At 39.4% G+C, this 14,116-nt stretch overlaps 1 protein-coding gene across 1 annotated transcript in view; it reads right to left on the bottom strand.

Moving 5' to 3' along the window:
- Nucleotides 1-2,186: 2,186 nt before the first annotated feature.
- Nucleotides 2,187-14,116, bottom strand: part of LOC124283944 (caspase-7-like) — a 43,322-nt gene continuing 31,392 nt past the window's right edge. The window contains exons 2-6 of the mRNA XM_046719985.1: nucleotides 4,932-4,995; nucleotides 4,557-4,795; nucleotides 3,920-4,089; nucleotides 3,491-3,629; nucleotides 2,187-2,439 (exon numbers count right to left, since the gene is read on the bottom strand). Of these exons, the coding sequence (XP_046575941.1) occupies nucleotides 2,204-2,439; nucleotides 3,491-3,629; nucleotides 3,920-4,089; nucleotides 4,557-4,795; nucleotides 4,932-4,995 (848 nt within the window). The 3' untranslated portion in view covers nucleotides 2,187-2,203. The remainder of the gene's footprint in view (nucleotides 2,440-3,490; nucleotides 3,630-3,919; nucleotides 4,090-4,556; nucleotides 4,796-4,931; nucleotides 4,996-14,116) is intronic.

Genomic DNA, 14,116 nt, shown 5'->3' with positions numbered 1-14,116 from the left:
TTGTGTCTTGTGTATCATCCATGAAGGTAGTGTCTTGTGTATCATCCATGAAAGGTAGTGTGTATCATCCATGAAGGTTGTGTCATCATCCATGAATGAAGTGTCTTGTGTATCATCCATGAAGGTTGTGTCATGTGTATCATCCATGAAGGTTGTGTCTTGTGTATCATCCATGAAGGTTGTGTCTTGTGTATCATCCATGAAGGTTGTGTCTTGTGTATCATCCATGAAGGTTGTGTCTTGTGTATCATCCATGAAGGTTGTGTCATGTGTATCATCCATGAAGGTTGTGTCATGTGTATCATCCATGAAGGTTGTGTCATGTGTATCATCCATGAAGGTTGTGTCATGTGTATCATCCATGAAGGTTGTGTCATGTGTATCATCCATGAAGGTTGTGTCATGTGTATCATCCATGAAGGTTGTGTCTTGTGTATCATCCATGAAGGTGGTGTCTTGTGTATCATCCATGAAGGTTGTGTCTTTGTGTATCATCCATGAAGGTTGTGTCTTGTGTATCATCCATGAAGGTTGTGTCTTGTGTATCATCCATGAAGTATCATTGGTAGTGTCTTGTGTATCATCCATGAAGGTTGTGTCTTGTGTATCATCCATGAAAGTGTTGTGTATCATCCATGAAGGTAGTGTCTTGTGTATCATCCATGAAGGTTGTGTCATGTGTATCATCCATGAAGGTTGTGTCTTGTGTATCATCCATCCATGAAAGTGGTATCATCCATGTGTCATGTGTATCATCCATGAAGGTTGTGTCTTGTGTATCATCCATGAAGGTTGTGTCTTGTGTATCATCCATGAAGGTTGTGTCTTGTGTATCATCCATGAAGGTTGTGTCTTGTGTATCATCCATGAAGGTTGTGTCATGTGTATCATCCATGAAGGTTGTGTCTTGTGTATCATCCATGAAGATTGTGTCTTGTGTATCATCCATGAAGGGCTGTGTGTCATCCATGAAGGTAGTGTCTTGTGTATCATCCATGAAGGTTGTGTCTTGTGTATCATCCATGAAGGGAGTGTCTTGTGTATCATCCATGAAGGTAGTGTCTTGTGTATCATCCATGAAGGTTGTGTCTTGTGTATCATCCATGAAGGTTGTGTCTTGTGTATCATCCATGAAGGTAGTGTCATGTGTATCATCCATGAAGGTAGTGTCTTGTGTATCATCCATGAAGGTTGTGTCTTGTGTATCATCCATGAAGGTTGTGTCTTGTGTATCATCCATGAAAGTTGTGTCCATGAAGGTTGTGTGTATCATCCATGAAGGTTGTGTCATGTGTATCATCCATGAAGGTTGTGTCTTGTGTATCATCCATGAAGGTTGTGTCTTGTGTATCATCCATGAAGGTGGTCTTGTTGTGTCTTGTGTATCATCCATGAAGGTTGTGTCATGTGTATCATCCATGAAGGTTGTGTCTTGTGTATCATCCATGAAGGTTGTGTCATGTGTATCATCCATGAAGGTTGTGTCATGTGTATCATCCATGAAGGTTGTGGTATGTGTCATGAAGGTTGTATCATCCATGAAGGTAGTGTCTTGTGTATCATCCATGAAGGTTGTGTATCATGTGTATCATCCATGAAGGTTGTGTCATGTGTATCATCCATGAAGGTAATGTGTCATGTGTATCATCCATGAAGGTTGTGTCATTTTGTGTATCATCCATGAAGGTAGTGTCTTGTGTATCATCCATGAAGGTTGTTGTCTTGTGCTAAATTGTAATGTAATATTTTGTTAATATACCCTTGATTACATTTACCATGTCTTAAATTCCTAACTTTCTATTTCACTAAACTTATGTCACCAAATCTTACACCCCAAATGGACACCACGAGCTAACAATCTCTAGACGTGCTCAACGTATCGAATCGAACTGACTTCAATTTCAGTTCGAACCCCGCACGTGGCGAAAACGCATGGTTTTTTTCATGCTCAACTAGCTTTCCGCGAAGTAAGTTGTTGTCAGGTGTCTTTTCGCGAACTGTTCGTATGTACACAAACTGAAAACTAATAGTTCTGTGTGGACAATCCTTTTGTCCAGTGACATATGTGTAGAACTTTTTGTATGGCCATGAACTGTTACTGGCTACTGAGAGTACATATATCTTTGATGATATTCTGAGGTTGGTGGCTACTCACGATCCAGCAATACTGACAAAACCAACGCGACTCAACATGACATGTACATTACGTGCTTGGAAAACGTACTTCTTTTGTCAGCATGGACGTTATACATGGTATCTGCTTATTTCTCTTAAAGAATTCAGTTCTTTTATTTAACTCGAAGTTGTGAGCCACTTTCCTGTTGACACGGATCATCATTGTCATCAGGTCGAGTGAGGTTCCAAATTTCTCCAGAACATCAGAGAGCGCCTCGATGAACCATGATCCCTGATTTGCATTGCCTTGCCAGGAGAAGTAGCCTGAAAAGTAACATGAACACATCCAGTTTAATACTGTACTTATATGCAATGCACCGTTACATGCCTCCGTGGATAGAATGTTTTGATCACTTGGCAGACCAATATATTATATGTGCATGACCGATACGCCTTTTTTCGTCATTTAGAGGCGGGAAGAAAGTTAACATGTGGACATAGACCCTTACCTTACCTACATGTAAAATACTTTAATTTCATTAGTCAAGTTTGCTTTAACAAGTTTCCATGTCACCCTCCCAGTAAACTTTCTGCCGAGAAGCTGTATCGCTAACAATTGTATGACGTCATAATATGACGCATGCAGTGCATGAAGTTTGAAAACCGTTCGATTAGCTGTTTTCTGTTTCACTATGTACACAATTATTTTACCGACTTTCACTGCTTTTTAATACTATTTTATACATTGATTCGTTTGCACAATCAACCTAAACATAAATAACCACTTTTATTGTTGTTCTAAGCTTTTCAAAATATGTTTTGCTGATCGAAAAAATCCAGTCGAGAGGCAGGCGCCATTTTGTTTACATGTCATATAGTCGGTAGCGATCTTCGAAATAAAATAAAATGATATTTTGTACATTTAACATGGCGGTAAGATAAATACGTTGTATGCTTCTCCCTCGGGTAAAACGGTCTGATGTACAACCTTTTGTAGCAGTGTCATCCCTCGCCTACTGCCCGGGTGACACTGCTACAAAGAGGCGTGCATCAGACCGTATTACCCTCAAAAGAAGCACACAACGTATATTTGCTGATGATAACTACTTTTCCACTTGCACCTAGGTTTAAAGGGCACTTTTGCCCGCTCACGTGAATACTTAGTAAGGAGTTAGTGAATTAATAAATAACTCAGAAAATGTATTCAGAAACCATGTCTCGTCTCTATGTGGCTGACACAATGCTGCTCCCAAGTTAAATATTAACTCACTTACACACTCACAATAAAAACTAAATATAGCCGTCCATTAACCAGACAGTCATCAAAGAGTGATCACCACCTCAGGCTTTAGGTGTTCCTCTACGATCACCTCACCTGGGACGACAGAATATGCAATGAAGAAATCTGCCTCAACGGGGATCCTGTACGTCACTGGTATTAACTCTTCATCCTCAGTATCTCCCGTCACGTCAATCGAATCCATCACGTCCTCAGACTCCTCCTTGTTGCAAGCCTAAAGTGGAATAAACTTCACGTTGGTGAGGGAACATTTTGCTACTTGATCAAATTGATCTGTTGATTAACAAATAGGTATTTAGTAAACGGGTATCAGGCTAATTAGCTATCTCCATCATTCTTCAACTCATTAATTTACAAAGGATTTAAAATATATGTCCGTTCTTCTAAAAGGTTTAGGTTTAAAGACAATCAGAGATTACTTCAAGAACATTTCGATTCTTCATCGAAAAACAACGGAGGAAGACACTAAATGAAGAGACACATTTAACATAAAGTAACTATAACCTGTATAAAAAATAGCTTGGGTTTGCCAGCCAGAGACGGGGTCTTTTTGAATGGATCTACAAAGTCTTCTATCTGTACAGGTTCGTCTGTTCCATAGACCAGTCCTTCCTCGCCATAAGACAGGATGACACACGCGAAACAATCATAGGAGGTGAAGTCCGACGCTGCCACTAGGATAGATAGTTGACATGAAAAACATGGATCACATGAGATAGGACACAGAATCTTTAACATTAAAGCCATGTGCTGATCTGTACCTCTCTTCCAGAGCCTGCTGGTACGGGTAAAGTGGTTTACATATGCTCATGGTATGGTCATATTGTACGATTGACTCTGCTTTTAGCAGAGATTTCTTATGAATGTGGAAAGGATTTTGTCGCTTCTGTGTATATGAAATACTAATCGCTTCTGATTATGTGAAAACAAAATCCAAAAGTTTGGAACATAACAGTATGATATTTTTGAATATCAACGACACTTTTAATGTTTAGCGAAAACACTGTTATATAATCCCACATGTATTGACCAGTAGTGTCCTGTTTTTTTACTGATCAAAGAAGTAGCTCCAACAGTGGCATTCAGTTACATCTTACAGGGAACCCTTACTTATGAGATAAAGTAGTTTCAATATAAGTACCTTTCTTAATAATTGATTTCATCTCAGAAGCTTTCTTGTTTGGATGCATATTTACTGTAAAACCAAGCTCGATGAAACGTTGGTACATCTTTCCAGCATCTGTGTCAGTTCCAGTTCTAGTTGGCTTGTTCTTAAACGTTTTGTTGTCGAAGATAATGGCCAGGCCACGCTTCTCACTGTTCATCCTGTATGTTCTGTCTTGGAATTCTTCTCCTGTATAAACTGGGGTCTGTATGCCACTGTTACAAGATGAAAAAGAAGTTTCAATTTCCCCTGTCTCTCAGTCCTACTCTAGAATTCATACTTTGCTTTTGAACAATTAGATTGAAGGTAGGTAGGTGTAACTCCCAGTCCATAAAATTCAAATTATCTTACCCTGGAGTAACATGACCTGTGCTTGTACTTGGCTCTGACCCGGCGTCTTCACTATCTTGTCCACCTAAAAGATGAAACAAATATTTCAACAGCTAGTGGCTCACCCTAACCATTGCTATAATATTGATGCCATCTAAGCTCTGGATCGCATTGAGTCCCACTATAACGTACTGTCAGTCTCAGTTCAAAAACATATCATGGACTGTGGTCAACAGTGGTGGACTGTTAACATATCTCAAAAATCGAAACTTGAATCATATTCAGCTTTCAAATTAGTACTTAATATAGAATCTTGCCTTCAGCAAATATATAAGAAGATGAAGAGACGTTAACAAGACTCTGCTGCTGCTGCCATAAACTTATGATCGAAACTGGACGTCATACTTATACAGAAGAAGCCAAAAGACTATGTCCACAATGCCAAAGATTAGGTTTTAATTTCAGCGAAAATATATAATTCATATTTAGCATTAAGGCTAATTTCTTTCGATAACTATTCCTACACTAATCCATCATATGGAAAAATTGTACATCTTATGTCTTCTAAATGTAAACACACTGTTACACAACTCTCGAAATATCTTTTCCACGCTTTTAAATTACGAGAGTCACTCAATATTCACTGATGTAATTTCCACGTGTGATAACCTGTTCATGTATAATTGTATTATGTATGTTCTATGGGCCTGTGTCCTGAAACTTGGAAATAAAATTCTATGGCATATAGTACTGTCACTCTGGGATACTATTGGTACTGTCTATACCGAGGACACTGAATAATAGACAAAATGTATAAATTGAATTTCAGGAGTACTCGGATTGATACACCATTATTCTTTGCCAGACCGACAAATAAAAAGATACTGACACTTAATAACGTTAGAGATATAGTACTAATGCATTCTTTGTTTGTCATATATGGCTAGGTTGTCAAAAGAATGAAAGAAAGTTCCCTGTAATATAAGACAATTCAAGCATATTTCATATGACCGTTAAATACAGTGTACGTTCATGAAAACTTTGAGGTTTTGAAACATACTAATATTAACTATCTTTGTCGGAAACTATTCAGTTATATATAAGTTCTATCCCCTATTTAAAGCTGCTGGTACCTGCTTAAACATCTGGTCAAAGCAGATACACCGACACGTTTGACATATCAAAACATGTGTCAATTAGATTAGTTTGTTGTCTAACACTGAAATATCCAAGATATATGACTTGTGTGTGTTATTGATCGAACCTGACCGGACAATCCAGTGATTAACATCGCCAGCTATAATCCATGCTAAGGGGCTAGCGGGGTGATTATGATTTTAGGGGGTCACCCATTTTGTTCTGGGGAGGGGCACCACATGTACTAGGGGGTCAGCAATTTCGTACATTGAAAAATTTAAAAATTATGCTTAAAAAGTATTGGGGGTGGGGTCATTGATTTTGTACATGACATGCAAGGGGGGTCACTTACTTTGTTCATAAATTTTAGAAAACCGTTGCATACATCAACCAAATCACCGAGCATGCCCTGCTGCTGGGGGACCTATATAGGTCCCGGATATCCAGGATAGGTAGTTAGAGACTAGTCAGGTCAGTTGTAACTCACACAAAACGTCAATCGAGTTGTTCTATTTCACAAGGGGGCGGTGGGGTAGCGTAGTGGTTAAAGCGTTCGTTCGTCACGTCGAAGACCCGGGTTGGATTCCCCACATGGGTACAATATGTGAAGCCAATTTCTGGTGTCCCCCGCCGTGATATAGCTGGAATATTGCTAAAAGCGGCGTAAAACTAAACTCACTCACTCACTATTTCACAAGGCGTATCAAGAAGGGTTTTACATGAATAAATGAATGAATGAATAATTGAATGAATGAATGGTATATTTCGACATAACATATTTTGCGACGTGTTGTTATCATTAACTCTCGTGCTGCCAAAACGTCAGCATTATAAAGTTCAAGTTCAGTTTATTCTCAAATAACCACGTATGGTGGTACAAGAGAAAATCAAACATAATCCATTTAAATACATATAAATAAATAGAAACTGTGCACCACAAACCCACAACCCCGTACCACTCACACCCACCCACTCCGCCTCCGCCTCATCAAAAAGCTGTATCCTCTTTTATATCTCTTCCTAATACATTATACGGTTCAATTCTGCCTCAAGATTCCACTTGAAGAATGAATGAATGAATGAATGAAAGGCAAATTTTGACCCAATAACATATCTTGAGTTTGTATTTGTCATGTTGATAACATTAACTCTTTCGCCGGCACAAGTTCAGCATACCTACTTTATCGCATGTACACAGGTGTAGAAACTGTCCCGACTCCCCACCGCCTGACACTTCCTGATAACCTTGTCTGATATTAATAATTATCACTCTGAACACTACATATCTATAATCTTCCCATTTAACTGCTTCGCACTCTTAACAGACACAGTCTACGCAGACCCACACCAACACCAACACAAAACTGTCAACAGGTGTGTCCCAGACTGTACTCTGCTTAAAACAATGCTGCTTTTACTTGTACGAGAAATTATTGCTGCCTCGAAAACGATCCCGGATAGAATGTTTGTATCACAAAATGCAGGGATTGCTCGCTCGTGACAGACTGTATGAATACAAAACGGATTGACCCGAAGCTCGCTAAACCTCCAATATGGCGTCTATCCAACTATTGCATGTCGGGTATACTAGAGTGAGAGCTTTCACAAAAAAAGGTGGCCTGGATATTGGGCAAGATAAATGGTTTCATATGCACGATATTGTTTCAAAATTCAAAGTGGGGATACAATAATGAATGTGAGATTGTGTGACCACTGTGGTCATTACATGTAATGTGTGGGGGCTCTCTGTGTAATACATACATTTACGTAGCTACAGGGTCACTCAGTGCATTCGGTATTTAATGAATGAAAATTCTGTACCCTTATATTTAAGGAAAATCTGAATTCTTAGGTAAAGGTTATGTTTTCCAACAGTTTAAACGACCCCCGTTGCATTGTGTTTGTTTGTTTATTGTTTGTTTATTGTTTAACGCCGCACCCAGCAATACTCCAGCTATATGGCCGCTGTAAATAATATAATCGGGAAAAGCAAACCCAGTGATCAACATCATGAGTATCGATCTACGCAATTGGGATACGATGACATGATTGTGTCAGCCAAGTCAACAAGTCTGAGTCGCCTCTTACGACAAGCATGGGTTGCTGAAGACCAATTCTTCAAGGGTAGGTTGTCCTGCAAAGATTTAAATACTATAAACCAGTTCGTCTTCTTGTCAATTTAAATTTTCGATTCGTATCAATGATTAGCATTGAAATTAAAGCCATCGCTGTAATGTTACACCTCTAGCACTTGGGCATTTATCGTGTATAGTATCGTGTAATCCTATGATTATATAAGCAAAAATAAGGTTATCCATATGCATTATCTCTTTGACTTGATTTGACAAAGAATGATCATTCCTGCCGCACCTTGTTACACACAGTACAAATGTATATTTCAGTTCACAAAAAAACTCTATAAAATTATAAAAGAATTAGCATGTGGGAACGTTCAAGCGCCGCTTGACAGTGTCCCAGTGTTTGTCCTCATTCAGAGTAGACACATGTATGAAACCGGGCATTGAATCAAAAAGAAATGCGCACCAAAAACATGCCCTTTATCTACAACAACTCAAAAATTCAGCTTGTGAAACGCTCGGTCTTGGTGGCTTTTGAAAGCTTTGTCACGAAATTCATAGTGATTCCCCGAGAGACGTTCCCACTAGAATCTTAATATAGCAGCAAGGCAACACTTGAGCTTGAGCTGAAACCTTGACCTTTAAAATGGATCACAACATGTACGTTTGTAAGCCTTACTGCCTGACTTGCATGTAAGATAACAAAGGGTGTAGCCAGCTTTCCCCCGGAAGGACATAATATATCGAGGTTAGCCGCTTTAAATGTATATTGTGTAAATACATACAATGGAAGGTGGGGTGAATTCCAAGGGGCGTACAGCTGTTACTTGTTTCAATTGTATAGAAAGTCATCATATACGCTGCCGACTTGTACATATGAGTGTTGACTGCTTGCACATAACTACCTATACAATACTCTATTAAATAAATGCATTTGTCATGTTGATAACATTAACTCTTTCGCCGGCACAATTTCAGCATACCTACTTTATCGCATGTACACAGGTGTAGAAACTGTCCCCACCGCCTGACACTTCCTGATAACCTTGTCTGATGTTAATAATTATCACTCTGCATGCATGTATGTTTGTTTGTGCGTGCATGCGTGCGTGCTACAACATGATAATCGCTATGAAACGGCGACGATACATAGTCGCAAGGAAGTATCCGTATCTCCCTCCATCGATAACACCCGTTACAAAACACATGCAAAGCCAAGTCAATTGTTCACCTAGAGAAAACCACAGCAGCAATAATCAGAAACTCAAATATCTAACTAAGCGACAATGATTTAAAACCCGGTGTCATATTCAAAGTTTGTCCCCGAACCTTTGTTTATTCCTGAGTGTTACACCAACCTTTGACTAAACTATCGAATAGGTCTACATCAATAAATGAATCAGCTGTCAAATGAGAACATTTTTACCAACTGTCGGATCCATGAACACAGGTAAAACAACAACACCGTGCAGCAAAAACGCTACTATGTTTACTTTTGATTAGACCGCTTGGTGTAGTGGTTGGAGCGTCAGCCCGGAGGGCGGAAGGTCTCAGGTTCGGTCCCTGGCCGCGTCATACCAAAAGACGTTAAAATATGGCACTTGTTGGTCACTGCCTGGCGCTCGGCATCAATGGGTACAACAAGGACTGGTCGGCTCGGAGTCAGTATAATGTGTCTGAGTAGGGTATTCCTGCCTAACTGTGGCATGGTATCTCAGTAAGCTTGAACTATAAAACCAGCTTAAGTCTGGGCTAGTACAGGCAGCCACACGTACACACACATGCACGTCGTCATATGAGCGAAATATTCTTTAGTACGACGTTAAACCCTATTTCTCCTCCTCCCCTACTCCCCTACTTTTCATGTATGACACTTTCCAGCGGTGTTTGACACTTCAGTGAGTGATTGAAAAATACAAAGTTATACGAAAGGATTTACTCTCCTTAGCCATAAATGACTGTGCATATTGTAGGCGCATTCAAAGTGAACTGCCTTTTGTCGACCTCCCCTTGTGTACTAACACTGGTGTAAGCGTAGAAGCTTGACGCACAAAAGAGAGGTTAGTGGACGGCACGACTCACTATCAGGTATGCAGTGGATTCACATATCCTTGTTCTTTCATGTGATTTTGATAAATGTATCACGTTTGAGTGGGGTTGTGTGTGTTTATTGCAGGCACCTCAGTTGACAGTAACATCTACCCTAAGATCATAGCATTCCTTGGAAGCTGTATCAATGGAAGAGAGCGGTAAGAGATTGTTCCTAATACAGTTCCCATAGTTCAATATGTATGTGTATGTTATGTATGTTCATTAACTGATGAACATGCATGCACGCATGCATGAATCTCCACTTTTCATTCGTTAATCATTCTTCGCAGTGATACATTCTTGTCAAACCTTTTTCATATTTTGATTATTTCAAACATGTCTTAGCGATTCTCACACAGATTATGTGCCAACTGACAGCGAAACTGAGGCTAACGCCACAATGTCTTTGCTTATCTCCCGGTAGCCTAGTTGTTAAGCGTTCGCCCGTCACGCCGAAGACTCGGGTTCGATTCCCAACACAGGTACAATGTGTGAAGCGCTTTCTGGTGTCCCCCGCTGGAATAGTGATTAACTGAAATATTGTTAAAAGGGACTTTTTAAATCCAAATTCCCCTACGTAAATGGATGCTAATGAATCCACATTGGTAAATATATTTTTAATTTTTAAAAAATCATTATTTCAATTATTTGTGATCTAATATCCAATATCCAATAACACCACAAGACAGGTAGATCCAATAACGCTAGAACGCAGGTATATCCAATAACACTACAACACAATGAGATCTATAACACAACAACACAGGTAGATCCTATAACACCACAAAACACGTAGATTCAATAACACCACAAGACAGGTAGATCCAATAACACCACGAAACTGGTAAATTCAATAACACTAAAACACAGATATATCCTACAACACCACAGGTAGATCGTATAACACCACAAAACAGGTAGATCCAATAACACCACAACACAGGTAGATCCAATAACACCACAACACGGGTAAATCCAATAACACCACAACACAGGTAAATCCAATAACACCACAACTCAGGTATATTATATAACACCACAACACTAGTAAATCCAATAACACTACAGCACAGCACCACAACACTGGTAAATTCAATAACACCACAACACAGGTACATCCTATAACACCACAACACAGGTAGATCCAATAACACCACAACTCAGGTATATTATATAACACCACAACAATAGTAAATCCAATAACACTCAGCACAACACCACAACACTGGTAAATTCAATAACACCACAACACAGGTACATCCTATAACACCCCAACACTGGAAAATCCAATTACACCACAACATCGTTTGTTTTCTGCCTTAAATAAATCGTAATTATCCTTAGAAAGTATTAAATTTGGCATCTTAGAAAAGAAATACAGTTCACATCATAGTTGCATCACAGTTCACATCACACTTTCGCCCTTAACTATTATAACGTTAAAGCACTCGGACGCAAGCGTCCTCGTACTTTGACTATAATAGTTCAGGGCGAAAGTGTGTTTTATTACACTATACATGGTGGTAGAGCGAACTGTATTTCTTTTTCTAAGATGCCAAATTTAATACTTTCTAAGGATAATTACGATAATTTAATTAATTTAAAAAACAAACGACGGTGTCGGTGACCTAAATTAAGAATCCTCGCACAGGGGCTAACTGGCGCTGTTCTATTGATGTGTCTGCCCAAACCCCAACCCTCCCTTTCTTAAGACGAACGTTACCAGAAAAAAACAAATGATAACAGTTTCATGACGGTTTACGTTCGGATTAAATATCTTTTCTGAATTATTTTAATTACATCTGTCATTAACGTAAACCATATGGGGCAATATGAACGTCGCATTTCTACTACCAACGTAAGTTTAGATCAGTGCATCCAGATGAAGCTGAGTAGTCAAGCGACATTCCACGATTGCATTGTGGGAATGTAAACAGTGCGAACGTTACCGTGTCGCTGAAAACTTGTGAGTCAAATTGACACATTTTAACCGTCGTAAAACATAAACGTAATGTTTCCAACAGTGATGTTAGCTGCGTGAAGCAACTGCAAACCAAGAAACAGGATGCAACGGAGTAGTTTACTGTAGGAGGCCGGACGAGGCGATGACAACTGACATGCATCGTGACGTTGCTTACATTGTGACATAATGTAACATGGTTCGATTACGAGGGGGGCACACTAGAATAGCGCAGTGACGGGAAAACGTCATTCAATTGTTACGTCATCAAAAAACTATACCTTTATTGTCTGATAATTTTTTTTTTTTCGATTGTTCTAACCGCTACGCATCTTAGACTGCAATTTGTTCTAGGTTGAGCTATATATGAGCTAGAATGACAGGACTCATATAGATCGCTCGAAATTGAATGACTGGAACATGAGTGTATATTTTCAAACTTTGATATTAACTGATTCTAAAGTTCAGTTGGTTTGACATAAGAAAGATGTGATTTCTTTCCTGTTTACTTCCCCGTTAAATCTTTTGAACTCGGGATTTAAAAAAAAAGGTTAATATACACACAATCAAATCAACCGATCACCCAATTCCCTTCGTCGTATGGCTTAGGAAGCTAGAATAGAAATTTGATAAATGAATCATTTCCTTTTCAGAACCTAATTATCATCATCTTCGATATCCGGTGACAGAGACATCTTGGATTATAATGGCCAGAGAAGGTAAGTATATCTCCGTATCAGACCCTTTATCCTCTGATGCAGTAGGTGAAGGTATGATACCAGTGACTTCTCATTGAGGACAGATCACATGTCACGTACGACTCAAGAAGAACGTGATTCTGGCCGGTCGCCAGTTCCGGGAAATCAATGTAAACAAGCGATTACCCTAAATATCTAGAAACAATGTCCTTCAATGTCTATCCCAGGAACATAAACAAAAAGTACTATCTTTTAACATATGAGGAGGATCGAATCCCCTCTTCCCCTACAGCTCTTGGAGAAGACGCTCTACACACTGGAGCATAGAAGCGGCGTCATGGGACGGGCTTAGTCTTTCTTTAACACTGCGCTGGTATTATGCTGAATGTGTTTTGTCGTCCTCGTTTGTATAGAGTTGCCTGCCCTATACAAGTAAGGGCCTTTCCCCAGTTTGTTTTGTGATAAACGTTTTAGACGTGTTTACTCTCATTTCACATAAACCTGACACGCCATGACATGCCTGTTTGTTTGTTTGTTGCTATGCATGGGTTTGTAAGAATAATTAGAAACCGAAGTGACTGAGAGAGTTTGTGTTTATCGTAACATATTGTTCAGCAAATAAATGTAACCGGATACTTAACGAAACCCTATTATTAACGAATATTGTTGACGTCAATGGATATCTTGTTGCATAAGACCTGCTTTGCAATCGTTCAAAGACTAAATCAAGGAATACAAGAAGTAAGTGTCATTACATTGTTGGTAGATATCAGTTTTCATTGCAGTCAGTGCCAGTGGAATATTTTTGAAGCGATATCTGAATCTTTGCCTGTACGGTCATTGGATGGTGATCAGCTGACGTAACCTCTATCCTACAAATTTCTCCTTCTGACCTGGTGAAATGACTGACTGATTAACTAGCCAACTAACTAAATATCAATATAAATAATTAAATGAATACGTTAATAAGGAATCATGCATCAATATGATATCTCACTCCTTCTCGCCATCCCACTCCCTCTCGCCATCTCTCTCTCTCTCTCTCTCTCTCTCTCTCTCTCTCTCTCTCTCTCTCTCTCTCTCTCTCTCTCTCTCTCTCTCTCTCTCTCTCTCTCTCTCTCTCCCTCCCTCCCTCCTCTCTCTCTCTCTCTCTCTCTCTCTCTCTCTCTCTCTCTCTCTCTCTCTCTCTCTCTCTCTCTCTCTCTCTCTCTCTCTCTCTCTCTCTCTCTCTCTCTCTCTCCT

Source organism: Haliotis rubra, unplaced genomic scaffold, assembly GCF_003918875.1.
Source record: "Haliotis rubra isolate DU_JTF1 unplaced genomic scaffold, ASM391887v1 Scf1099, whole genome shotgun sequence".
In the NCBI taxonomy this organism is placed as follows: Eukaryota; Metazoa; Mollusca; class Gastropoda; order Lepetellida; family Haliotidae; genus Haliotis; species Haliotis rubra.
The sequence above is the reverse complement of the archived record's forward strand: the minus strand, read 5'-3'. Positions and strand labels throughout refer to the sequence as shown.